The sequence below is a fragment of the Procambarus clarkii genome, chromosome 23 (genome assembly GCF_040958095.1).
Source record: "Procambarus clarkii isolate CNS0578487 chromosome 23, FALCON_Pclarkii_2.0, whole genome shotgun sequence".
NCBI lineage: Eukaryota > Metazoa > Arthropoda > Malacostraca > Decapoda > Cambaridae > Procambarus > Procambarus clarkii.
This window is the reverse complement of record NC_091172.1, coordinates 9,464,925-9,492,291: the sequence shown is the minus strand read 5'-3', so window position 1 is coordinate 9,492,291 and position 27,367 is coordinate 9,464,925. Positions and strand designations below refer to the sequence as shown.

General features: G+C 40.7%; 1 protein-coding gene across 2 annotated transcripts in view; it reads right to left on the bottom strand.

The window, feature by feature from the left end:
* Window positions 1-27,367, bottom strand: part of Gmer (GDP-L-fucose synthase-like protein) — a 37,304-nt gene that overhangs the window by 5,270 nt on the left and 4,667 nt on the right. The window contains exons 2-6 of one of the 2 annotated variants that reach the window (XM_069329863.1): window positions 23,731-23,865; window positions 15,773-15,937; window positions 11,548-11,662; window positions 8,808-8,936; window positions 1,320-1,511 (exon numbers count right to left, since the gene is read on the bottom strand). In XM_069329863.1, coding sequence (XP_069185964.1) covers window positions 1,320-1,511; window positions 8,808-8,936; window positions 11,548-11,662; window positions 15,773-15,912 — 576 coding nt within the window. In that variant the 5' untranslated portion in view covers window positions 15,913-15,937; window positions 23,731-23,865. The remainder of the gene's footprint in view (window positions 1-1,319; window positions 1,512-8,807; window positions 8,937-11,547; window positions 11,663-15,772; window positions 15,938-23,730; window positions 23,866-27,367) is intronic. The other variant, XM_045751539.2, reaches the window with a different exon arrangement.

The window sequence follows — 27,367 nt, the reverse complement described above, 5'->3', positions numbered from 1 at the left end:
AGAATGGTGTCACTCAGGTGATGTGCTGAAAGGTGCCACATGCCACCCTGGTGGTACGATGACCACCACCATCTTGTCGAGATGCTGACTGTCACTATCATGGTGGGATACTGAATGCCACCACCTTGGTGGTTCACTGAACACCATTCTGGCAGCACACTAAATGCCATCCTGGTGGCGCACTAAACGCCATCCTGGTGGCGCACTAAACGCCATCCTGGTGGCGCACTAAACGCCATCCTGGTGGCGCACTAAACGCCATCCTGGTGGCGCACTAAACGCCATCCTGGTGGCGCACTAAACGCCATCCTGGTGGCGCACTAAACGCCATCCTGGTGGCGCACTAAACGCCATCCTGGTGGCGCACTAAACGCCATCCTGGTGGCGCACTAAACGCCATCCTGGTGGCGCACTAAACGCCATCCTGGTGGCGCACTAAACGCCATCCTGGTGGCGCACTAAACGCCATCCTGGTGGCGCACTAAACGCCATCCTGGTGGCGCACTAAACGCCATCCTGGTGGCGCACTAAACGCCATCCTGGTGGCGCACTAAACGCCATCCTGGTGGCGCACTAAACGCCATCCTGGTGGCGCACTAAACGCCATCCTGGCAACGCACTAAACGCCATCCTGGTGGCGCACTAAACGCCATCCTGGTGGCGCACTAAATGCCATCCTGGTGGCGCACTAAACGCCATCCTGGCAACGCACTAAACGCCATTCTGGTGACGCACTAAAAACCATTCTGGCAGTGTACTAAACCACCATGTGGAGGTTAGTGAGCGAGGGCACTGACCACTCCACCAAAGTGTGAAGGGTGGCAGGTGAAAGCACTAACCAAAACACCACAGTATAGAGGTTAGTGGCTGAGGGCACTAAACACAACACCACAGTATAGAGGTTAGTGGCTGAGGGCACTAACCACAACACCACAGTATAGAGGTTAGTGGCTGAGGGCACTAACCACAACACCACAGTATAGAGGTTAGTGGCTGAGGGCACTAACCACAACACCACAGTATAGAGGTTAGTGGCTGAGGGCACTAACCACAACACCACAGTATAGAGGTTAGTGGCTGAGGGCACTAACCACAACACCACAGGGTGCTTCTCTTACTCATATTGTCCTCTTAACATAATAATTTCATATGCACTATATATTCTGCACAAAATTAACAATGTGTTGCATTAAGTAATTATTAAGAGAAGACACCAAGCTGGTGAGACTATGTAGTATATGTGTTACATTATCAATTATTTTAGTACTGATAGTGTAAATGAAAATGATTTACAGAGAAGTAAATACAGTTGTACAGACCTTGTGAATCAGTCCAGGCAAAACATGCCCATCTTCCAGGTTGAAGTTGTCATGAGGGCCATACACATTTGTAGGAATCACTGATGTAAAGTTACATCCATACTGCTCATGATAAGCTTGGTTCATGACATCAATCATACGCTTGGCCATGCTGTAGCCGAAGTTGGAATGATGCGGAGGACCATTATGAATCTGTAGTTAAAAATCCAGCATTGAATGTACTAAAACACCAATTTCTGGAGTACCCTTGGTGGCTTCCTGAAGCTATTAGTACCCTTGGTGGCTTCCTGAAGCTATTAGTACCCTTGGTGGCTTCCTGAAGCTATCTTCTTGATATTGCTTCATACTAAAAGGTCACATCAGCCATGGACAGTTCTGTTTGGCCTACTGAGGACTAGAGTCAGAACCTGGACCACAGAGGCACAGCAGTGACAATTACCCACCTTACCAGAAGCTTCAATAAGTTCAGTGCAGTTTTACAGAAAACTGGAGGGTTCACAAAAAATGAAGCCTCAACAATTGCCACACAACTACTACAAGTAAGTCATGCAGAACAAGGGATTCACTCAAATGAGCTTGAAAATATTAATACCAATTACAAGTATCATCATCAGGCAGCCTGGCCCTGGAGCCAGATTCACGAAAGCACTTATGCAAGCACTTACGAATCTGTACATCTTTCCTCAATCTTTGACGGCTTTGTTTCCAATTATTAAACAGTTAATGAGCTACGAAGCACCAGGAGGCTGTTTATAACAATAACAACAGTAGAATGGGAAGTTTTCATGCTTGTAAACTGTTTAATAATTGTAAACAAAGCCGTCAAAGATTGAGGGAAGATGTACACGTTCGTAAGTGCTTGCGTAAGTGTTTTCGTGAATCCGGCCCCTGGCTTCCAGCCATCTCCCAAGTCAGTTCTGGAGTTAATGAAAAAACCAGCATTGAATGTAATGAAACGCCATTTTTCTGGGTGAGACCCGGAGGCTCCCCGGAGCTTTACCAGGCTGATATGCTAATGTCAGACTTTGGCATCAGTTATGTGTATAGAGTTCTAGGGCTTACCGGGGACCACGGCCAGAACCTGGTCCCCTCAGAGAGGCAAGGGGAGCAATGGCCTTTAGAAACCCCCGTGTGGTTGGAAGCATTCTATGTCTGCTATCGACTGGGTCAAGCATCCAGAAAGGTAAGCATTCCAAAACAAACCCCTATTCTGGTTAAAATTGCTACCAAAAGCCGAACTAATGGATAGAACTCCCCAACAGAAAACTAGCAAACTAGTATGACGTCACACGTCACCGCTGTCTGCGCAGCTCCCCCCCTCCCCGGGAGGGGGAAGGGAGGAGATGAAACAATGCACGAGACAGCTTACTAACAGTGCAGAAGCAACACCAAGACCGAAAGCAAGCCGAAGCGGCTCCGCCAGCCCCACACGAAACGAGGCAACAGTACGTGGCACGATGACGGCCCCCAACCCCCACCAGAAAAACAAAGCTGACACTAACAACTGCAGCCACCTAAGAAGGGACAGGAGGAAAAGGAAGGACCGCCAAAATACCCCCATACTGCCGCCAAGAAGAAGTACTCAGGTGGGACACCTACCACGAAGTCACCAGACCATCAACCGGAGGCGAGACACGCGAGGCAGAATGTAAGCAGCCCCGACAAGACACCTCCGAGCCCAGGAAAAGGCGGAGCCGCGGGAAGATCTCGGGCGCGACCACCAAAGCCCAGGCGGCACAAAGGAGATGGAATGTCTGCCGAACAGAAAGCTCCCCAATGCTCCCCAATGCAAGCAAGCCCGCCAGGAGATCAGAAACGATGGGTCTGACGCGAGACATCGCAAGACCCTGAAAAGCTAACCGGCAGGGCAAGTCAGGAAATACAAAGAAGGTGTAAGGGTTGCCACCAGAACAGTACCCGAACCAAGGGGTACGAGCAACGAAAACAGACCAAGACACATAAGCGCGCCATAAGACACAGGCTGAAATAACACCCAAGAAGCCAAGGAACGCACAAAGAACACCCCTGTGGCAGAGGAGGAAACAAAGGGAACGCATAAGGAAGGGAAGCGGGAGAAACCTCCCCCCCCCCTATACCAGCAAGTGCAGGCAAAACCAACCAACTGAGATGCCAGGGAAGCAACTGGGGAAAGCAGGACGAAAGAGCCAAAGCTCAAACCCCAGGAAACAACCAGGGGGGTAGACAATCAGGCAGGGACAGAACTCCATGCACATGGAAGGGCCAAGCCAGGGACCTGAAGACCGCGAAAAATAACAAGCAAACCCCCAGATGCAAACCCTAGGCACAAAACAGCAACAAAGTGCCACACCACAACCAGACACAGGAACAAGGACACGCCACCAATGCACACGTGCAGCAGCAACAGGCACCACCGCAACACGCAACATTTAAGTAGCAACTTGCCTCTGCAAAGGCAGAGAATGGTGCAGGCAGACCCCAGACAGGGCCAACGGAGACATGACAGAACCCAGCAGGCCCAGGAACCTGGACACCTGGCGACCGACGGCGGAGATACCTGCTCGATACCTTCTGGATGGGGTTCAGGGAGTTCTTTTACTCTCCAAGCCCGGCCCGAGGCTAGGCTTGACATGTGAGAGGTTAGTCCACCAGGCTGTTGCGTGGAGCGGCCTGCAGGCCCACATACCCACCACAGGCAGGATGGGCCAGAACCTCTATTCGAAAACAGGTTAGTGTTCCTTGGAAGTCCACGGATGTACCGGCAATATGGCGGAAGCTCGCAGGTAGGACGTGTAACAACTGCAGACCTCTGATGTTTATACACTGTTCCCTGATTGTGCCTATGGCACCACTGCACTCCACTGGTACTATCCCGCATGTTCTTCCATATAGGCGGGACCCAAGAGCCAGAGCTCAAACCCCGCAAGCACAACCAGGAGAGCCCTACCAGGTGAGTACATAACCAGCACCACAACCCAACCCCCCTTCTCCTTCCCGGGGAGGGGGGAGCTGCGCAGACAGTGGCGCGGTGACGTGTGACGTCATACTAGTTAGCTTGTTTTCTGTTGGGGAGTTTTATCTGCTAGTTCGGCTTTTGGTAGCAATTTTAACCAAAACAGGGGATTTGTTTTGGAATGTTTACCTTTCTGGATGCTTGACCCGGTCGATGGCAGACATAGAATGCTTCCAACCACACGGGGGTTTCTATAGGCCATTGCTTTCCTTGCCTCTCTGAGGGGGCCAGGTTCTGGCCGTGGTCCCCGGTAGGCCCTAGAACTCCATACACACGACTGATGCCAAAGTCTGACATTAGCATATCAGCCTGGTAAAGCTCCGGGGAGCCGACGGGGCTCCCCCCAGAAACCCACAACAAACATATGAACCTGGAGAGTGGCAGGAAGACAGGGAGCCACCAGAGCTCCTGCGGAAATTGTTATTTCATTACATTACACACTGTGTTTCTGGAAGGAACCCCTTGTGGCTCCCTGAAGCTAATCTAAGTACAGAGAACAAGAAGGGAGTTACCAGGAGGGAGGCAAAGCAGAAGGCACTTGAAGCAAAGAAGAGAAACCAGGCTGGGTGACAGAACCCAAAGCCACATATGTGCAACTGGGCCCAGGAACATTAACTAAATACCAGGCCTCTAAAACCCTGGTATTTAGTGTATAATAGTGGACATATTAGTGTAATGATTGCACTGAGGACCACATAAAGAACATTGTACAAGGAGTCTATGCTACACTTTCCAATTTTATAATTGCTTTTAAATACTGTACAGGTCATACTGTACAGGTTAAATACTATAGGGTCATAAACATCACTGACCCAACAAGCAACATGGCAGAGGTAGAAAGAATGATCATTGTCCAGTAGTAAAGATGATGAACATACCTCAAACTTACAGACCGCAAGACTGGGCTTTCACAGCCGCTCCATAAGGACAATGACAGAAAACACAGGGTACTCCAAAGGTCCAATGGAAAATCAAGTGGGTACCCCAGGCACCAGAGCAACTTGTTTGAGAGATAGATACCAACTATAGCCAAAACACCAAGCTACGGAAGGCGACTGTGGCATGCTGGGTAAACACATGTGCTAACCCACGAGTTTGCTCCAACACGACTAAAGAACGTCCCCAACCAAGGGGCTCAATAGAGGACCGAGTACATGAAACCTGAAATGCCCAAAGAGCCATGTCCACATAATAAGCTGAAATGAAAACATGCATGTGAAGCTACACTAAAATAGGAAACAATACAATAAAGCAAATGGCCAGCAATTAACTTTAAGCTTTGGGGCTTGCCAACGAGCTGACATGACCAGAAGGACTAAAAGATGGTGTGGTGTCGTCATCATCAGCAACTAAACTGAATTGGGGAGCTGGCTGGAGAGCTGAGGCAAGGCTGTCTGGTGGTGATAATCAATACTAATGAGTTTCAAGTTCATTTCAGTGAAATCCATGTTCTGTGAGAGTCATTTTCAACAGTTGTTTGGCCAATTTTGAAGCTTCATTTTTTATGAACCCTTCAGTTGTCTGTAAGGCTTGCTCTGACTTTCTGAATGCTTTTCTGATGAGGTGTCAGATTGTCACCTGCTCTCTGCACCTCCATGAGGGGTCCAGGTTCTGGCTCTGGTCCCTAGTTAGCTAAACAGAACTATCCATGGCTGATGTGACCTTTCAGTATAAAGCAATCTAAGGAAGATTGCTTCAAGGAGCCTCAAGGGGCTCCCTCCAGAAACATTTATCTTAATGACCATGCAATAATTATAATGTTTTATTTATACATATAAGTTAAATTATGTATTTAAAACTATATATATTTATTTTATTTTATTTTTATATACAAGAGTTCCTGCATTCTTGTACAGTCACTAGCACACATAGCATTTTGGGCAAGTCCTTAATCCTAACTTTCACACACACACATCCCCCAGGAAGTAGCCCGTAGCAGCTGTCTAACTCCCATGTACCTATTTACTGCTAGGTGAACAGGAGCATTATGGTGAAAGAAACTCTGCCCATTTGTTTCCGCCTCCACTGGGATCAAACCCGGATTCTTTGGACTACAAACCCCGAGCGGTGTCCACTGAGCTGTCAGTCCCCAGACTTGACTTCATTTTAGTTTTATGTAATTAAGAGATGCTCAAATAAATGATCACAAGAATCCACACAATCTTAATAATTCACAGCAAGCAGTACTAATTGCCAATGATTATTCACAGTTGTATTATTGGAAGGGCTGAGGGAAGTACCAGAAGCTCTGAAAGGGCTGAGGGAAGTACCAGAAGCTCTGAAAGGGCTGAGGGAAGTACAGAAGCTCTGAAAGGGCTGAGGGAAGTACAGAAGCTCTGAAAGGGCTGAGGGAAGTACCAGAAGCTCTGAAAGGGCTGAGGGAAGTACCAGAAGCTCTGAAAGGGCTGAGGGAAGTACCAGAAGCTCTGAAAGGGCTGAGGGAAGTACAGAAGCTCTGAAAGGGCTGAGGGAAGTACAGAAGCTCTGAAAGGGCTGAGGGAAGTACCAGAAGCTCTGAAAGGGCTGAGGGAAGTACCAGAAGCTCTGAAAGGGCTGAGGGAAGTACCAGAAGCTCTGAAAGGGCTGAGGGAAGTACCAGAAGCTCTGAAAGGGCTGAGGGAAGTACCAGAAGCTCTGAAAGGGCTGAGGGAAGTACCAGAAGCTCTGAAAGGGCTGAGGGAAGTACCAGAAGCTCTGAAAGGGCTGAGGGAAGTACCAGAAGCTCTGAAAGGGCTGAGGGAAGAATCAGAAGCTCTGAAAGGGCTGAGGGAAGTACAGAAGCTCTGAAAGGGCTGAGGGAAGTACCAGAAGCTCTGAAAGGGCTGAGGGAAGTACCGGAAGCTCTGAAAGGGCCGAGAGAAGTACCAGAAGCTCTGAAAGGGCTGAGGGAAGTACCAGAAGCTCTGAAAGGGCTGAGGGAAGTACCAGAAGCTGTGAAAGGGCTGAGGGAAGTACAGAAGCTCTGAAAGGGCTGAGGGAAGTACCGGAAGCTCTGAAAGGGCCGAGAGAAGTACCAGAAGCTCTGAAAGGGCTGAGGGAAGTACCAGAAGCTCTGAAAGGGCTGAGGGAAGTACCAGAAGCTCTGAAAGGGCCGAGGGAAGTACCAGAAGCTCTGAAAGGGCCGAGGGAAGTACCACAAGCTCTGAAAGAGTTAACAATGCAACAGAAGTAATGAAAGGGTTCAGGATGCAACAGAAGTAATGAAAGGGTTCAGGATGCAACAGAAGTAATGAAAGGGTTCAGGATGCAACAGAAGTAATGAAAGGGTTCAGGATGCAACAGAAGTAATGAAAGGGTTCAGGATGCAACAGAAGTAATGAAAGGGTTCAGGATGCAACAGAAGTAATGAAAGGGTTCAGGATGCAACAGAAGTAATGAAAGGGTTCAGGATGCAACAGAAGTAATGAAAGGGTTCAGGATGCAACAGAAGTAATGAAAGGGTTCAGGATGCAACAGAAGTAATGAAAGGGTTCAGGATGCAACAGAAGTAATGAAAGGGTTCAGGATGCAACAGAAGTAATGAAAGGGTTCAGGAAGCAATAGTTCAGGATGCCTCTGGGGCTCACGCAGAAACTGGAATTCATTACATTCATGCTGGTTTTTAATTGACACACTGTACAGTATTTAAGGTGATGGTCCACTATGTATAGACAGAATGAATGAATGGGGGGGGGGGGTATGAAAATCAGTCATTTGATATTTAAAAAATACATAAAGTTTAATGACTGCCAATGCCAACATTGATTTAATGGCCAAGAGTTAATATAAATTCTTATAACTTGATCAATCCAATGTATAAAGGGGATATGGTTACATACCCTTGCATAGAAAATCACTAGAAACATCCACTATGGAAAATTTGTCATTTTCATCGTGATAACCAGCCACATGATGTTTTCCCAAATAACCTCAGTGAGGATTCATTGTCGTCCCTTCACTTTCTAGTGTGTGGTTTGGTCAACATATTTCTGCCCCGTTATTGTGACTCCTCGTCTGCAACCTCAATGACTTTTCAATAACCCAAAACTTTCTTTTAGTTAAGATTTTTTATTGACCTTTCTTTAGTTCTAAACCAACATTTAAGGCCACATGATCAGATTTGTAAACTATGAATTGCATCCCCTATAAAATTAAAGTAGATATTAATGTTGACCACGTATATTGTTTGTACAACTCTTGATTAATACCCCACATAGAACGGGTCTGCACTGTGTTAACTGGGGATCAACTGAGCAGTAGTTCATAAAAATAAGAAATGTACCACAAAGAAAATAAAAAAAATTATTATTATAAAATCTGTCATTATAAAGTGAATTAGCAATATGCAAATACGTAAAGCTAGGAATAATGAGTGATAATGGCAATTGCAGTATATCTGAGCATAAATATAACACAAGTATGAGAATATCTACAAGGTAAATATCAATTACAAAAACACAGATTTTAATTTTTACAATAAACTCATTAATTTCAAAATAAGTTTTAAATTTACTAACCATAGTCTCATCAATAGGATATGGAGTTTTGTCAGGAAAAATACAAGTGGATAAGCAGGACACTACTTTCTTCACATTGAGTTGCTTGCAGGTCTCCAGCACAGAGTCATTTATCAGCTGATTAAAGCGCTGTGAATGAAGTTGACAAGTAGTTTACCGAGCAATTTATCCCAGAAACAAAAATACTAGACTAGGAAAATAATGATTACACTAATCATCTTAGTTTAAAATACCAATATACAGAGAATGTAGCCTATAAAACCCAGAGTTGAATATAATGAAATGCCTCTTTCTGGTGGTTCCCTTGATTGTTGCCACTAGAGGCAGCTAGTTATTGTGCACCCCATACTCATCCTGTGATCCGTAGCGCAGAAAATACACATCCGGATGCTCATCCCACCTGTTACCTCAAGTCGGATGATCATCAACATGTGGGCACCTGGGCAGCGACTTTCATTGTAGTTGTAGTCTATCTTATACAATAGTAGGAATAGGATTGTTCATTTATATGGCCCAGTGATGGCTGGCAATTTTGGGGGATTTTCCATTTTTAGTGTCAGGTGCCACGTGGCTTGTAAAGGTTGTTACGCCACGTTGCACAAGTCCCATTGTACAGAAGAGATAACTCTGTACTGGAATTAAGAAAGAACACTCTTCAAATGCACCAGATGAAAGTAGTAATAACTGGAGATTTAAAATATGCTTGTTTATTAATTAAGTCCCAGTTTTGGGAACTAGTAATCTCTTGTAAAATCCTTATTCACTACAGTACTGTTTACAAATTACACCCACACACCCGATATGTTTTGTACCTCTAAGATAGAGTCTATAGAAATAAACCCCTGTATCATTTCAGAAGCTATTATTTTTAAAAGTCCTTTTACCCATTATAAATGTCTTTAACTATTGTCATATGAAGTATGAGTTCTATATAAAGTATGTCCTGAAAAACGTGGAAAAAGACTGTGTACTGTATTGCTGTCCTCTGAGGAGGTTTACTAATGCACATGGAGATCATTATATTTACCCTCCCCCTTCTTTATTAAGTATGGACAAGTAGAAAGAAGCTTGTGTCCTTACAGTGGCACCCTGAAGCTATCTACACATGGAGAAGGAACAAATGGGCAACAACCAGAGAAGAAGGGAGCACTGCAGTTAACAAGTCAAAAACATGATATACACACAAACCCAATCCAAAACAATAAAAGGGCACAGGGACCAATCACAAAGACAAGACACCAAGCCACAAAAAATGCAGAATGACCCCCAAAACACCTGTGCCTGAAAGCAGCCCAGGATCTATAAGCGAGGATAGTCGAAGAGCAGCACCCACAAACAAGCGTACATGAGGACAGACAGCAGGCCAGCCAAACAGGATGAGCCAGCAGATCCTGCCAGACACATGACCCAAGGCCACAGGAAGGCGCAAGAGCCCAGGCACAACAACAAGAGACCGGACAGCCTCAGCGATTATGCAAGCTGGGTGCTCCCTAACCAGCAACAATCACCCTTTACCCAGGGCCAAACGAAAGTACCAAGACCTAAGCTGACCCCAAGGGCGAGGTAGAAAGCCAAACAGCTGCTATCTCTACAGGAATGGGAACCCAAAGAACCCAGAGAAGAGAACTCTACCCCCCAAAGGGTATACTCACAGGGCGCTTAGGGAAGGGAGCCCTAAATGCATGCAGCCCTTGGTATGAACTCCTGGCCACCGCCAACACACAGCAGGAACACAAGTAAGGTGAAGCCTATCAGGCAACTGAGATCCCCTGCGACGTGTACAATCATGTGGGCCTAGCGGAGAGCCACCAAAATATTATAAGTGGTCCTATAGCCACACCAGGCAAGCAAAACAAAAAATAAAAGAAAACCCCCACAAAAGTACAACTTCCCCAGAGGAAACAGGAACTGGCCATTGCATAGGTAAGCTGGCTGTGCAACACCTTGACGCCCCAACCAGCAACAATACCACTCCCTACTACCCAAGGCCAAACAAGGGCCACGAAACCCCAGCTGGCCCCAAGGGTGGAGTAAATTCCGAGCAGCAAAAACCCCTACGGAAATAGCATCCCAAAAGCATCAGGGAAGAGAACCCTGATACCCAAAAGTAGTACTCACAGGGAACTTAGGGAAGGTTGCCCTAAGCATATGCAGCCCCGCTACACTTAAGTACACCTGGCCCTCACACATCAAACAGCAGAGGACACCACTACAGCAAAATGCTGCCAGGAAACCGAGGCCAGAGTTGACGACCGCTCTGGATCGCATTAGCCAACAAACTGGAGTTGGCTAATGCCACACCACCACACAGCCGTACCCCAAGCCTTGGGAACCTGGAATGGGGCTTAAGTGGAGCACCTAAACTCCCTTCACTCGCACTTTCACAAACAGTGTCTTGAACCACTGAGTTCTTATCCTTAGTAGGAGCTTTATGATGGCGTATTCCACTTTTTGGAATAGCAGAAAAGTACACAAATACAGTATAGGGATATATAGTAGGATTTTAATGCACGAGATTTAATCCATTGAACGAAAATAATTAATTCTCACTATTTAAAAATAAAAGGCAGCAAGTGAATCCCAAAATAAAATGAACATATAGCAACTATAAAATTAAATACTTGAGACTGAAACCTAAACTATTCATACCAACACACTACATAGTTAACATATCTGCTAAAAATTCCTAACTAGAGTAATGTCAAATCAGAAAACCTGTTAAGATGTTCAAGATACATACTAGGAAATCACAATTATACTTCATATTTCGATAAAGTCCTCCAACCATAGCAGCAAGGTGAATGACGTGAGTTGGTTTATACTTTTCAAAAACAGCACGGGTCTCGGTTGCACTCCTGTTTTGAAAAAACACAAAGTTCAGAATGTAATGAAATTTCCTTGTTTGGTGAAGCCACAGTGGTTTCCTGAGCCTAATTCTGGTTTCATCAAGCCTTATCTAAACACCTAGGCCTCCAAGGTTCATCCATCACCTACAGGGAGTCAGATACCAGAATCTGGCCCACTATATAAGGTGAGGGGAAGCAGGGGGATCAGAGAACAACAAAATACAGAGAAAACTCTAAAGATGTTTAAAGAAATTAGGTACTCCCGGGTAAGTAAGAAAAACAGTTGTTGCTCAAAGTAAATACCTCTACCATGTTGTGCGTGACCACAACCAGAAGGCAGCCCACATCACCCCATGGTCTCAGCCAGCATGTACCCTCACTCTGGGGAGGGGGGGGGCAAGGTATCCAAAGCAGATATTGGGGTAGATAAGGAGATAAGGAGGAAGAGAAACCCATCTCCACACACAAGTATACCAAAAATATTTCCAACAGAAAAATGGAGAAACTCTAATAAACAGGTTTGAGCCTTGTGGTCCACCATAGTCATCGGTTAACTTATTATTATTAAGAAATAATAGTGTCTTCTCATAGACATAAGTGTGGATTTTTATCCCATGTTATTATGTATTTGTGAATTTTATGTAAAGATTTACACCAAGTCTTTTGCACTCTCTTGAGTGCTTTGTCAAGGTCTCAGTAGTGGTTAGGACGAGACTTGCATCTCAATGACTAATGCAGTTACTAGCCTATTGTTCTTGTTGTTTTTAGATTCAGCTACTCAGAACAAAAAGTTCCAAATAGCACGGGCTATAGTGAGCCTGTAAGTGGAGGCTCTTTGGAGCCATTATCTGTATCCATAGCTGATACTGGAGATCTGGGGATGGTGTCCTTGAATGCACCAATCCAAGAGCGGAACTGCAGATGACGATTGATAGATTAAGCCACCCTAAAGGTGGCATGGGCATGAATAGGCCATAAGTGGAGGCTTTTTCTAGCCATTAACAGTACCAATAGCGGCTGCTTCCCTAGATCCAATCCTCTTATCCTTCTTTATCTCCTGATCATGTCACCTCTATTCCCGACTGCCGATGCACCTGCGGTGATGTCTTTTATGGAAATATGATAAGGCGTTCTTTTTGTAATCCTTATATTCTAAAAACTGGAGTTGTTATTGTTAGAGGTGTTTATCTGGATGCTATCCCTAGTAATGCTCTCCATACCCAAAGGAAAGCAGCTATTAGGATTACTTACATTCATCCCCTTATTCAGATCTAATTTTAATTCACTTAGAATAGTTTTTCTTGTAAAGGTATGCTCTGAAGTAAAGCTTTTGTTACCAGTAAAAGTATTCAGAGAATTTATTAGAACTCCTTGTAGTTCTAATATTATTACATTGGAACCTCAGTTTTCGTATGTCCGTTTACGTATTTTTCAGTTCTCGCACTCAATTTCTTCAAAATATTCAATTTGGTTTTCGTTGTTTGCCTTGGTTTTCGGAATTTGTTTATACACGTATGGATCTAACGAGAGCGTGACGCTATAGTTTACCAGTGTCTCCCGCCTAGTGATGATCACACTTGAATTCTCTGTGAAGAATTTCATTGTTTTTGTGCTTTTTTTGGTTTCTGAACATAAAAGTTCTTCTTATTATATATCATGCCATGGGTCCCAAAAATGTCAGTGGTAATGTTCAACCTAAGAAAATAGTTGTGAGGATGACGATAGAGGAAAAACAAGAGAGCATTCATAGTCAATGTGATGTCTCACTACAGACAAGTGTTAAAACATAGGGAAAACAAGTGTCTGTAGTATGATTCTTAGCAAGACAAGCAAGCAGTGAGCCACAACCAGGTCCTAGTGGTATGCCTGCAAAACGTAACAGAAAGAGTTCCCCCAGAAATGTCATCACTGCTGTTATAATGGAAGGAGACTTCCCTTCCAAACACTAACACCTGTCCACTTCCCCCCTTCCTCACTGTCTTCCATATGTCAACAAGAGTCCTCAATAAAGTTAAGGTACCTACGAGTATTATTCTGTATGAAAAGGATTTTTTAGTTAATATATTTGGGGGTGTGGAACGAATTAATTCAATTTATATTATTTTTTATGGGAAAATTTGTTTCGGTTTTAGTATTTTTCGATTTCGTTCCATCTCTGGGAACTTTACAAATGATTAGAAAGTATTAGTAAACATAGTTGGTGCCTCTTTTATTATTTAATAATCAACCCCAAGCTCAGTCTTTACATGCTCTGTGAGAAACAAGAATCGTCTTATGTCTGGCTGGGAAGATACTACAAATGCAGCTCGCCATGCGTTCCCAATACTATAAGGTAGTTTATTTAGCTCAATTCTGACCTCTGGTTTCCACTGAGGAACCCAGGGTCGTAACAGGATTAAATATGAAAACTGAGGTACCACTGTACTTTTATAGATTATTTCAAACTTGTTAAAATGAATATTGTGATCCTTTTCCCAACTATGGTTTGCTAAAGCACTATTACCAGCCATGATTCTACATGCTTTTCTGTGGGGAGCCCTGTCAGCTCCCCGAAGCTATCTATACTGATTTAGTGCCATACTACTCAGAATCATCAGTTGCAGAGTTCTTGTATGCCTACTGAGGCCCACGAGCCATGACCTGGCCCCTTCAGAGAGGCACAGAGAGCAATGGCCCATGAACACTTTACATTTAAATTTTGTTATCTTGCTATCGACCAAGGAAGGCACCCAGAGAGGTAGGCGAATCAAAACAGACTACTTCCTGGTTAAAAAATGTGACCTACATCCTCAAATTATCAAAAGAACTCCCCCCCCCCCACAAAGAAAACAAATAAGCAAAACCTCACCCAATTAACCTCCCTTCACTTATTAGCTCCACCCCTTCTTCCCTGTTGGGGGAAGGGAGGAGCCAGCCTGGGTGAGTCGGGGAGCCACCAGCCAGTTCTTGAATGAGAAAAGTCAGTTCTTGAATGGGAAAAATGAAGACGGGCCACTATAACCCGAGTCAAGCACGTAAAAACACATGGTGGCAGAATCAGCCCAAACGGGAGAGCCTGAAAGTAGTAGGTAAGCAAAACCTAACCAATCCCTGAACCCTGGATGAATAAGGAAGGGACAGTAGGCATTCTTGAGGTCCAGGGCAATCATCCAAGCTTGAGCACCAGACGGACCCGAGACAAAGTCATCCAAAAAGAGGGGCAAGGAATCGACCGGTTCAGACGGGACAAATCCAGAATGTATCGGTTCTGAATCGACTCATTGCTGGTGTGGAAGTATGGAGCTCCTGGATTGTCACCTGTTGGCAGCATTTCACACTAAGGGGGTTGAGCTCATTTCAAGAAAATCACTTGCAGAGTTATTTGGCTGTTTTGGTGCTTCATTTTATGTGAACCATGTCTATATTGCTTTGCTTACTTTATGGATGTTTCTCTGTGTGGAGATCTTAACAATCCCCAGCTACCTGTGCCTCTGTGAGGGGGCAAGGTTCTGGCTCTGGTGCCTGGTGGACCATACAGGGTTCCTATGGGTGATGTGACTCGGTATTGTAGTGGGAAGTCGTCTCAGCGGAGGCTTCAGGGAGCTTCATAAAGCTCCCTAAAGCTTCAACCAGTCCATCTTCCCTGGAGGCTTCAGGCAGTCTCCAGAGCTTCTTCCAGAAAGAGCTATTTCATTACAATCAATGTTGGTTTTTTACCTAGGGGTGCCTAATTTCATTTAAGCATTACTGGTACACAGTATTATTATTTTGTTGCAACTGTGTTTTTTTGGTGGGTGCACAGTTTTGTGGATAACAACTGATCCCCTGCTTCCTCCCCCTCCCCCTTCCCCCCTCATCCTCAGTGAGAGCCAGTTTCTGGTCCTGGTTGACAGTAGGTGATGGATGGGTCTTAAAGGCCTGGTGTGTTGAGCTAAGGCTGTGTGGAAGTGGTTATGCTCAGGGAGCCACTGAGGAGTTCTCCTAATAAATATAAAATAATCAAGCATAAAAATAGTACTTTATACATAAATTTTCCCTATATCAGTAGAATTTAAATAAGACAAGTTCAGATGTATTTTTGGATGTAATTCTTAAACTTCGCATATAAAATTCTGAATACAGTATCTACTTTATACTTACTTGAGATCAGCATCTTTAGAGCTAAGGAAGATCCATTTTTCATTACTAGAACTGTTTTGCTTAATAACAGTTTGAATGGCCTGACCAACAAGGCCTGTCCCTCCAGTAACAATTACCACCATCCTCTCAGCTGTAGCCATGTTTCACTCTTTCAAGTTCTCAATGCTGCAAATTATGTTAGTGTTACTTCCAGTTTTCCAACACAAGAAAAACCTAGCAATGTTCATACCATTGTAAAAGTACACAATTCCAATACAGCAATACAATTTTTACCTGTGCTATTTAAAAAAATTTGTTTCATTATCTGTAGCCATAAATATGAATGTAATTCTTTAATAAATATTGTGATTACACTGTGCGTCATGGAACACTTATACACCTGTAATAGTACTTTCTGTCAAATGTCTGGGGCTCTATACAGTACTTCCCTCAAAGCACTATTTTATTTTTAACCCTTAAAGTGTGCAAAACACACATGTATGTAGGGAGTAACTGTCACGTAATGGCGCAAATCATATATACAGTATGACTTGCATATTTAAAATAGTAAAGCACATTCATAAAGCTCACATTTGCTTCCTCAGACCACAAGTAATCACCCTCCATCTTGAAAAAAATCATTTTCTTTCTACAGCTTTAGTAAGAAAATTATGGCCATTGCTTGAAAAGCATCACCATCCAGTGTCTGAATGTTTAGGGCAGCTATAGAGGAGACTCTAAATTTTTAGCAACAGCAAATGGGTCATTATCATGTATATATCTGAGGCAAAATGTGTGTTATGTGCAATTTAGAGATTTAGTATATAAAATAAGATTTAGGCTTATTTTATATATAGTGTGTGTGTGTGTGTGTGTGTGTGTGTGTGTGTGTGTGTGTGTGTGTGTGTGTGTGTGTGTGTGTGTGTGTGTGTATGTATGTATGTATATATATATATATATATATATATATATATATATATATATATGTCGTACCTAGTAGCCAGAACTCACTTCTCAGCCTACTATGCAAGGCCCGATTTGCCTAATAAGCCAAGTTTTCATAAATTAATTGTTTTTCGACTACCTAACCTACCTAACCTAACCTAACCTAACTTTTTCGGCTACCTAACCTAACCTAACCTATAAAGATAGGTTAGGTTAGGTTAGGTAGGGTTGGTTAGGTTCGGTCATATATCTACGTTAATTTTAACTCCAATAAAAAAAAAATGACCTCATACATAATGAAATGGGTAGCTTTATCATTTCATAAAAAAAAATTAGAGAAAATATATTAATTCAGGAAAACTTGGCTTATTAGGCAAATCGGGCCTTGCATAGTAGGCTGAGAAGTGCGTTCTGGCTACTAGGTACGACATATATATATATATATATATATATATATATATATATGTCGTACCTAGTAGCCAGAACTCACTTCTCAGCCTACTATTCAAGGCCCGATTTGCCTAATAAGCCAAGTTTTCCTGAATTAATATATTTACTATAATTTTTTTCTTATGAAATGATAAAGCAACCCTTTTCTCTATGTATGAGGTCAATTTTTTTTTATTGGAGTTAAAATTAACGTAGATATATGACCGAACCTAACCAACCCTACCTAACCTAACCTAACCTATATTTATAGGTAAGGTTAGGTTAGGTAGCCAAAAAAAGCTAGGTTAGGTTAGGTTAGGTAGGTTAGGTAGACGAAAAAACATTAATTCATGAAAACTTGGCTTATTAGGCAAATCGGGCCTTGAATAGTAGGCTGAGAAGTGCGTTCTGGCTATTAGGTACGACATATATATATATATATATATATATATATATATATATATATATATATATATATATATATATATATATATATATATATATATATATATATATATATATATATATATATATATATATATATATATATATATATATATATATATATATATATATATATATATATATATATATATATATATATATATATGCAAACAAGCCTGAATGGTCCCCAGGACTATATACAACTGAAAACTCACACCCCGTGAGTTGTGACTCGAACCCATACTGCCAGGAGTAACGCAACTGGTATGTACATGTACAGGGACGCCTTAATCCGCTTGACCATCACGACCGGACAATAAGGAAGTGATAGCCGAAGCTATTTGAACCACTTCCCCGCCGGCACTCGGATAGTAATCTTGGGCATAGCATTTTATCAAATCACCTCATTCTTTGGGGCACACGTGAGGAACACAAATGCAAACAAGCCTGAATGGTCCCCAGGTGGAAGTAGTTCAAATAGCTTCGGCTATCACTTCCTTATTGTCCGGTCGTGATGGTCAAGCGGATTAAGGCGTCCCTGTACATACCAGTTGCGTTGCTCCTGGCAGTATGGGTTCGAGTCACTTCTGGGGGTGTGAGTTTTACGTTATATATATATATATATATATATATATATATATATATATATATATATATATATATATATATATATATATATATATATAATATATATATTATATATATATATATATAATATATATATTATATATATATATATATATATATATATATATATATATATATATAATATATATATTATATATATATATATATAATATATATATATATAATATATATATTATATATATATATATATATATATATATATATATATATATATATATAATATATATATTATATATATATATATATAATATATATATTATATATATATATATATATATATATATAATATATATATTATATATATATATATATATATATATAATATATATATTATATATATATATATATATATATATAATATATATATTATATATATATATATATATATATAATATATATATTATATATATATATATATATATATATAATATATATATTATATATATATATATATATATATAATATATATATTATATATATATATATATATATATATAATATATATATTATATATATATATATATATATATATATATATATATAATATATATATTATATATATATATATATATATATATAATATATATATTATATATATATATAATATATATATTATATATATATAATATATATATTATATATATATATAATATATATATTATATATATATATATATATATATATATATATATATATATATATATATATATATATATATATATATATATATATAATATATATATTATATATATATATATATATATATATATATATATATATATATATATATAATATATATATATATATAATATATATATTATATATATATTATATATATATTATATATATATTATATATATATATATATATATATATATGTGTTGTACCTAGTAGGCAAAATGCACTTCTCGGCCTACTATGCAACTCCCGATTTGCCTAATAGGCCGAGTGATTTTCTTTATTTTCAATAACAAATTTCCAATTGGTTTAATTGAAATAATATTATTATATTATTTTAAGAACATAAATTATTGACTTAGTTATGTTACTTTAGGTTAGGTTAAGGTAGGTTAGGTTAAGGTAGGTTAGGTTAAGGTAGGTTAGGTTAAGGTAGGTTAGGTTAAGGTAGGTTAGGTTAAGGTAGGTTAGGTTAAGGTAGGTTAGGTTAGGTAGGGTAGGTTAGGTTCGGTTATATATCTTCGTTAGGTTTAACTCATATTAAAACAAATTAACTTATACATAATGAAATGGATAGCTGTATCATTTCATAAAAAAAATCACAAAAATATATAAATTCACGAAAATTTGGGTTATTAGGCAAATCGGGCCTTGCATAGCAGGCCAAGTAATGCGGTCTGGCTACAAGGTACAACATATATATATATACTGTACTCGCCTAGTTGTGCTTGCGGGGGTTGAGCTCTGGCTCTTTGGTCCCGCCTCTCAACCGTCAATCAACAGGTGTACAGGTTCCTGAGCCTATTGGGCTCTATCATATCTACACTTACCCTACACGGACACCCCTAGGGTCAACACTTGCAGCAGAGGAGCTCCAGCATATTTCAACAATCCTAAGTATTGTAGTACAGGTTGATGGTAGTGAGTGGTGTCCCAGAGAACATAAAGGTATAGTGCTCTTGAAAAATAGGTGAGATAACAGGAAAGTGCTAAGGGAAGTGAAAAATCGGATGAGAAAAAGTTGCCCCTAGTGTTTACAGTGCAGAGAAGAACATTCAAGATGGCCACTGGCAAGGGGAAAAACAAAACAGAGCTTGATTTTGAGGGATTCAATGAAGAAAGCATTGATATTAGTAGTCTACATAACAAGTTGGTAAATTTAGATACTATAGTGAACTCTCATGTAGAAATAATTAGTAAATTGAAAGAAAGTAATGACCATTTGAATAACAAAGTTTTATGTCTTGAGGGTTTAGTGAAAGACTTGCGCAAGGATAAGAATCAATTGGAAACAAATTGCAAAGCCATAGAAGAAGAAAATAAACTCTTAAAAATAGCTTTGGAAGAAGTTAAAGTAAATTTAAACATAAATGACTACAATAGGTTAGGCAAGGAAATTCAACAGGAGAAACAGCTTTTGTCAGCACAGATGGAGGAAGTTACACAGGGAATAGAACAGTGCAAGAAAGATATGCAACTCACTTATGCACAAGTGGCCAAGGAGAAGGAAAAAATAGAAGAAGCAGTAAAGGAAGTCAAACACTGCAGCAACCAAGATAAAACAAACATTAGGCTAGAAGTGAGGAAAGAATTGGCATCTAACCCGAAGTTGGTGCAAAACACAGTTGATCGGAGTAAGTCCCTGATCATTTTTGGCTGCAAAGAAAAGGCGATAACATCTAGGTCAGAAAGAGCTGTAGAAGAAGCTAAAGTAGTAGATAAAATTGTTGGCCTCGTGGAAGGTCTTACAAACAGAGAGAATGTGTGCGACTACAGGAGAATAGGCAGGTACGTAAAAGGGAAAGATCGACCTTTGAGGATCACCCTAAACGGTGCCAAACAGATGGAAGAAGTACTAAGGAATGCTAGAAAATTGCAAAGGGATGAGGATGGGAAAGGGTGGTCGTTAAGACGAGATCTTTCAAAAGAAGATAGAGAGAAGCTGAAACTGAACCTCGCCGAGGCAAAACATTTAAATGAGAGCAGGAATGAAGAAGAAATAAATTCTTTTTTCTACAAAGTGATAGGGGTAGGCAAACCAGTAAAGTGGTACATAAAGGCAAACCAACAAAATCAATAGAGAGAGGGGGAGTGAAGAATAAGGAGAGGGGGAACAAGTTCCTGAAGATTGCATACACCAACATAGATGGAGTGAGATCGAAGATACTGGAGTTAAGTGATGTAATACAGCTGCAGACACCAGACATTGTTGCACTCACGGAGACAAAACTTGAAGATGTAATTTTAAATGAGGTCATATTCCCAAGGGGCTACGCAATTTGGAGACGGGACAGAAAAATTAGGAAAGGCGGTGGCGTTGCTGTGCTGGTAAAAGAACACCTAAAGGTGAAGGAAATAATGACTGCCAATCCACAAGAAGTTGACATAATAGCACTAGAGATCTGCTATGAGGATGATAAACTAATGATGATAAATGCATATAGTCCACCGCCAAGCAGCACATGGTCAAAGGAGGAGCTAGATAGTAAACGTGAAGGTCTTATAACAATAATGAGAGAGATTATAGCGAGAGCGGATAACGATAGATCACGACTGTTGATAGTCGGTGACTTCAACTTGAAATCCATAGACTGGGAAGCATATGAAGCTAAAACAGAAGATTTTTGGACCTGTAAATTTGTAGACCTCATCCTGGAAACATTTTTGTATCAACATGTTAAACAAGCTATGAGGATGAGGGAAGGGGACGTTCCCTCCATGCTAGATTTGATATTTACCAGGAAGGAGGAAGAGATATTTGACATTCAGTACCTTCCTCCCTTGGGTAAAAGTGACCATGTCTTTTTGGGAATAAAGTATGCAATGCGTTATAAGCTGGAAGAAAATAAGGAGGTTGAAGCAGTTGAAAAACCAGACTTCAGGAGAGGACATTATGGTGACCTTAGAAATTTTTTTAGTGAGTATAATTGGACAGACTTGATGCTAGGCAAGGAAGTGAATGAGATGTATGGCAAGTTTTGTGAAATATATGATAAAGGCACAAAAAAATTTATACCAAAACAGAGATGCAGAACTAGGAAACAGGATTGGTTCAATAGAAATTGCGAGAGGGCTAGAGATCGAAAGACACAAAAATGGAATCAATACAGGAAGAGGCCGAACCCCCAAACATACCAGCGATACAAAGATGCGAGAAACAACTACACGGCAGTGAGGAGAGAGGCAGAAAGAAATTTTGAAAAAGGGATTGCGGACAAATGTAAAACAGAACCAGGTCTATTCTATAAATTCATAAACAACAAATTGCAGGTAAAGGATAATATTCAGAGGTTGAAAATGGGAAATAGATTCACGGAAGATGAAAAGGAAATGTGTGAAACACTAAACGAAAAGTTCCAAAGTGTGTTTGTACAAAATGAAATCTTTAGGGAACCAGATACAATAAGAATTCCAGAGAACAACATAGAACACATAGAGGTGTCTAGAGACGAAGTGGAAAAAATGCTCAAGGAGCTCGGTAAGAACAAAGCAGCTGGCCCAGATGGCGTTTCACCATGGGTTCTGAGAGAATGTGCATCTGAGCTCAGCATTCCACTTCACCTGATCTTTCAGGCATCCCTGTGTACAGGAATCGTAGCAGACGGGTGGAAACAGGCTAACATAGTTCCAATCTACAAAAGTGGCAGCATGGAAGACCCCCTCAATTATAGACCTGTATCATTGACAAGTGTAATAGTGAAAGTATTGGAAAAACTAATCAAAACTAAATGGGTAGAACACCTAGAGAGAAATGATATAATATCAGACAGACAGTATGGTTTTCGATCTGGAAGATCCTGTGTATCGAATTTACTCAGTTTCTATGATCGAGCCACAGAGATATTACAGGAAAGAGATGGTTGGGTTGACTGCATCTATCTGGACCTAAAAAAGGCTTTCGACAGAGTTCCACATAAGAGGTTGTTCTGGAAACTGGAAAATATTGGAGGGGTGACAGGTAAGCTTCTATCATGGATGAAAAATTTTCTGACTGATAGAAAAATGAGGGCAGTAATCAGAGGCAATGTATCAGAATGGAGAAATGTCACAAGTGGAGTACCACAGGGCTCAGTTCTTGCACCAGTGATGTTTATTGTGTACATAAATGATCTACCAGTTGGTATACAGAATTATATGAACATGTTTGCTGATGATGCTAAGATAATAGGAAGGATAAGAAATTTAGATGATTGTCATGCCCTTCAAGAAGACCTGGACAAAATAAGTAGATGGAGCAGCACTTGGCAAATGGAATTTAATATTAATAAATGTCATGTTATGGAATGTGGAATAGGAGAACATAGACCCCACACAACCTATATATTATGTGAGAAATCTTTAAAGAATTCTGATAAAGAAAGAGATCTAGGGGTGGTTCTAGATAGAAAACTATCACCTGAGGACCACATAAAGAATATTGTGCAAGGAGCCTAAGCTATGCTTTCTAACTTCAGAATTGCATTTAAATACATGGATGACGATATACTAAAGAAATTGTTCATGACTTTTGTTAGGCCAAAGCTAGAATATGCAGCTGTTGTGTGGTGCCCATATCTTAAGAAGCACATCAACAAACTGGAAAAGGTGCAAAGACATGCTACTAAGTGGCTCCCAGAACTGAAGGGTAAGAGCTGCGAGGAGAGGTTAGAAGTATTAAACATGCCAAAACTAGAAGACAGAAGAAAAAGAGGTGATATGATCACTACATACAAAATAGTAACAGGAATTGATAAAATCGACAGGGAAGATTTCCTGAGACCTGGCACTTCAAGAACAAGAGGTCATAGATTTAAACTAGCTAAACACAGATGCCGAAGAAATATAAGAAAATTCACCTTCGCAAATAGAGTGGTAGACGGTTGGAACAAGTTAAGTGAGAAGGTGGTGGAGGCCAAGACCGTCAGTAGTTTCAAAGCATTATATGACAAAGAGTGCTGGGAAGACGGGACACCACGAGCGTAGATCTCGTCCTGTAATTACACTTAGGTAATTACACAATGTATTATTATGAATAAGTATGTGGGTGTCTGTATATCTATACTCATATATCCATACATACTTATATTTGCAAAGCTATACATAATAGACAGTACCATTGACACACAAATACAACCTGTTAGCATGAAAAAACTAAATAAATAAAGTGAGAAACAATGAAAATTAATCAACAAAGTTAGTCCTATGTGGCACCTCAACTCATTTTACCTAAAAATATGCAACTTCTCCAGGCCATTACAGCTTAACCACTTTTTATTAAAAGATACTTTTTATTTGGATTTTTGTGCTTCCTGAAGACTAATTAACAATATCACAAGAAAAAACAACTTTTTTCAGAACAATTTTTTTCTTGAGTGCCCTGGTGATGTCACCTAGTGGTTTAAGGGTTAAGCAAACAGTTAGTGGTTTAAGGGTTAAATGTTTAATTGACCCAAACTTATGAACTAACATTTTAGGGACCCCAAAAAGTGAAATACAGGGGGTTACTGACTTACAAACATCAGTGTTTCTTATATTATTTGTCCCTAAAAAGTACAATTTATTTGTTAATTTCTGGTGGACTAGGAACACATTTATAGCATTGCACCTTTGGGAAACCTGGTTGCGAGTTACGAATGGCTGACTTACAAATGCCTTTTCAGAAGGCATCCCGTTCATAAGTTGTAATCTGCCTGTACAGGACTTACATCTGCCTCAGTTTCCAAAGAAAACAGAGGATATGGGGCCATAAACTAGTGGCAACCTAGTTTATCATTTCTACATACTGCTGCACAATGACAGCCCACTTCAAAGCTGGAGAAATTGCTGACCTGGAGAGCGTGCAGAGATCCTTTACTGCTAGAATCCACTCAGTAAAACATCTAAGCTATTGGGACCGACTAAAGAGCCTAAACCTGTATTCTCTTGAGCGCAGGCGAGAGAGATACATAATAATTTACACATGGAAAATAGTAGAGAGGCTGGTCCCAAACCTGCACACAGAAATAACAGCACACGAGACCAGAAGGCATGGCAGGATGTGCAGAATACCCCCCGTTAAAGAGCAGAGGTGCAACAGGTACTCTGAGAGAGAACTCTATCAACATCAGAGGCCCGAGACTGTTCAAAACGTTTCTGCTACACATAAGGGGCATAACTGGCCGACCCCTCACAGTGTTCAAGAGAGAACTTGACAAACATCTCCAAAGGATACCTGATCAACCAGGCTGTGACTCATACGTCATGCTGTGAGCAGCCGCGTCCAACAGCCTGGTTGACCAGTCCAGCAACGAGGAGGCCTGGTCGACGACCGGGCCGCGGGGTTGCTGAGCCCCGGAATCACCTCAAGGTAACCTCAAGGTAGGTACATAATAAAATTAGGCTCTACATTAACCTTTCCACTGCATGACATGGCTGGGAATGAACTCACTAATTACTGTATCTGTAAACTGTGTATCATAGTTGGAGATGTTTTAAAGTACAGTACTGCTTAAGATTTAAAACTTCCAAGGATAAAAGGGACTCAGGCCTCCAGTAAACAAATGCCATCTTGGAAAAAAATTGTGGCCAGAATTCCTGGGTATGAGGACCTCAGTTCAGAGAGGGCGACCATAAGTAGTGCATGCAGTTGATGCTCACAGCTTCACTTTACGATGATAGTGTCATAGAAGATCCTAATTGTGATAACAAACTATGTACAAGGTTCAGATATCATGGTCATTCCATCTCAAATCACCAAAAAGTCACCTATGGCTCCCACTCGACTCTCTTCAAATGCCATGAAATTTTGTAGTAAGACAGCCCTAGACTCCAAATGACACTTTGCAAAATATTAGAGCTCAATCTTCTTTGGTTCTTAAATAACAGGTCCATATTAAATGGGCTCTCATCCTGTTAATGCGTAAATACCACAAAAATTACAAACTTTGACCCTTTGTTAAATCTTGACTAATGCCCAGAGAGGTGTGAAATTTGGGATACCAGGGCAACTTTTGGTGCAGAATACAGCAGTGTAATCAAAAAAGTAGTTTGGGTAGCCATTCAGCTACCAATCCATGCTAATATCACTGCCAATATATCTCAAAATATCTCAATATGTGTCATTCCCAATTTGGTTTTGAATGACACCATTGGATAGAGCAGATTTTTCTGTACAAGAGTAACTTTTATTTAGGTTGGGATCTAAATTCCTAGTTCAGTCAGAGGACTCTGAAAATGACATACCTTGGTGCGATATCGAAAAAATCAAATTATGATTCTTCATCTTCTTTGTGCACTGATCATGACTGCTAGCAAATTGATATCCAAACTGATTGGAAAAAATTTAAGCTTCAATGGGTAGAACATTTTTGGGTGGGATTCAGAATTATTATTAAACAATCAGTGCTATTTTTGGTTCCTGTTGTATATTTATCTTTACATCTTTGTACTATCGTGTCAGCAGGTCAAACATTGCTGTTTGTTTATTTGTGTATTTACTTGCAATAAATACACAAATAAATAACAAGCAATATTAATATTATTGTATTACAGGTCTCACTTGAAATTACTGTAGTCAGTTAGTTAAATAATTTGAATTGAATTCAATTACAGATACCTCATGAATCAGGATTCCATTGGTTTACTGCCATGTGCTATTGCTAACCACGAGCGTGGCTCTTCTGAATGTCACTTGACAACCTACACTTCCAACAAAGGCTTGAAGTTTCTAAAACATTATAGTGCAGAAGATCAAAAACTGATAGCAAAGCGAAGTGAACTGAACTTGGATGGAGAATCTCAAGTATGCCTCCATCATGAAGCTTTGCTGTTGACGAAATTTGAATTTTTGCAAAAACCTTGCTGCAATACCTTCAAGAAGAAATGCCATGTAAAGCGAAAAGATTTGCGACCAATCACAGTAGCTACTGTAGAGGATAATCCTAGGATAAGACTCCACATGAGGCTTGGGAACCTGTCAGACACCCAACTCACAGGCTTGGGAACCTGCGAGAAAGTGGCCAGCCCGTTGCTAGCCTTGCCTGGCTATCGGGCATGGCCCCTAGGCGATGGGGTTGCCAATCATTTAGATTGGTAGTAGCTCAGCCACCATGGATCAAAGCAAGGATTACACTAATAATGGATAAATTTGCCTTCTGCAAATTGCCATGCTCTAGATTTGACAGCCTGCAATAGCCTACAATGCACGTACACCTCACATATAGCAGTGTCATTTTCAGAGTCCTGTGGCTGAACTAGGAATTCATAAAAGTTACTCTTGTACAGAAAAACCTGCTCTATCCAATGGTGTCATTCAAAACCAAATTGGGAATGATGCATATTGAGATATTTTGAGATATAATGGCAGTGATATTAGCATAGATTGGTAGCTGAATGGCTACCCAAACTACATTTCTGATTAGACTGCTGTATTCCGCACCAAAAGTTGCCCTGGTATGCAAAATTTCACACTTCTCTGGGCACTAGTCGTGATTTAACAAAGGGTCAAAGAGTCAT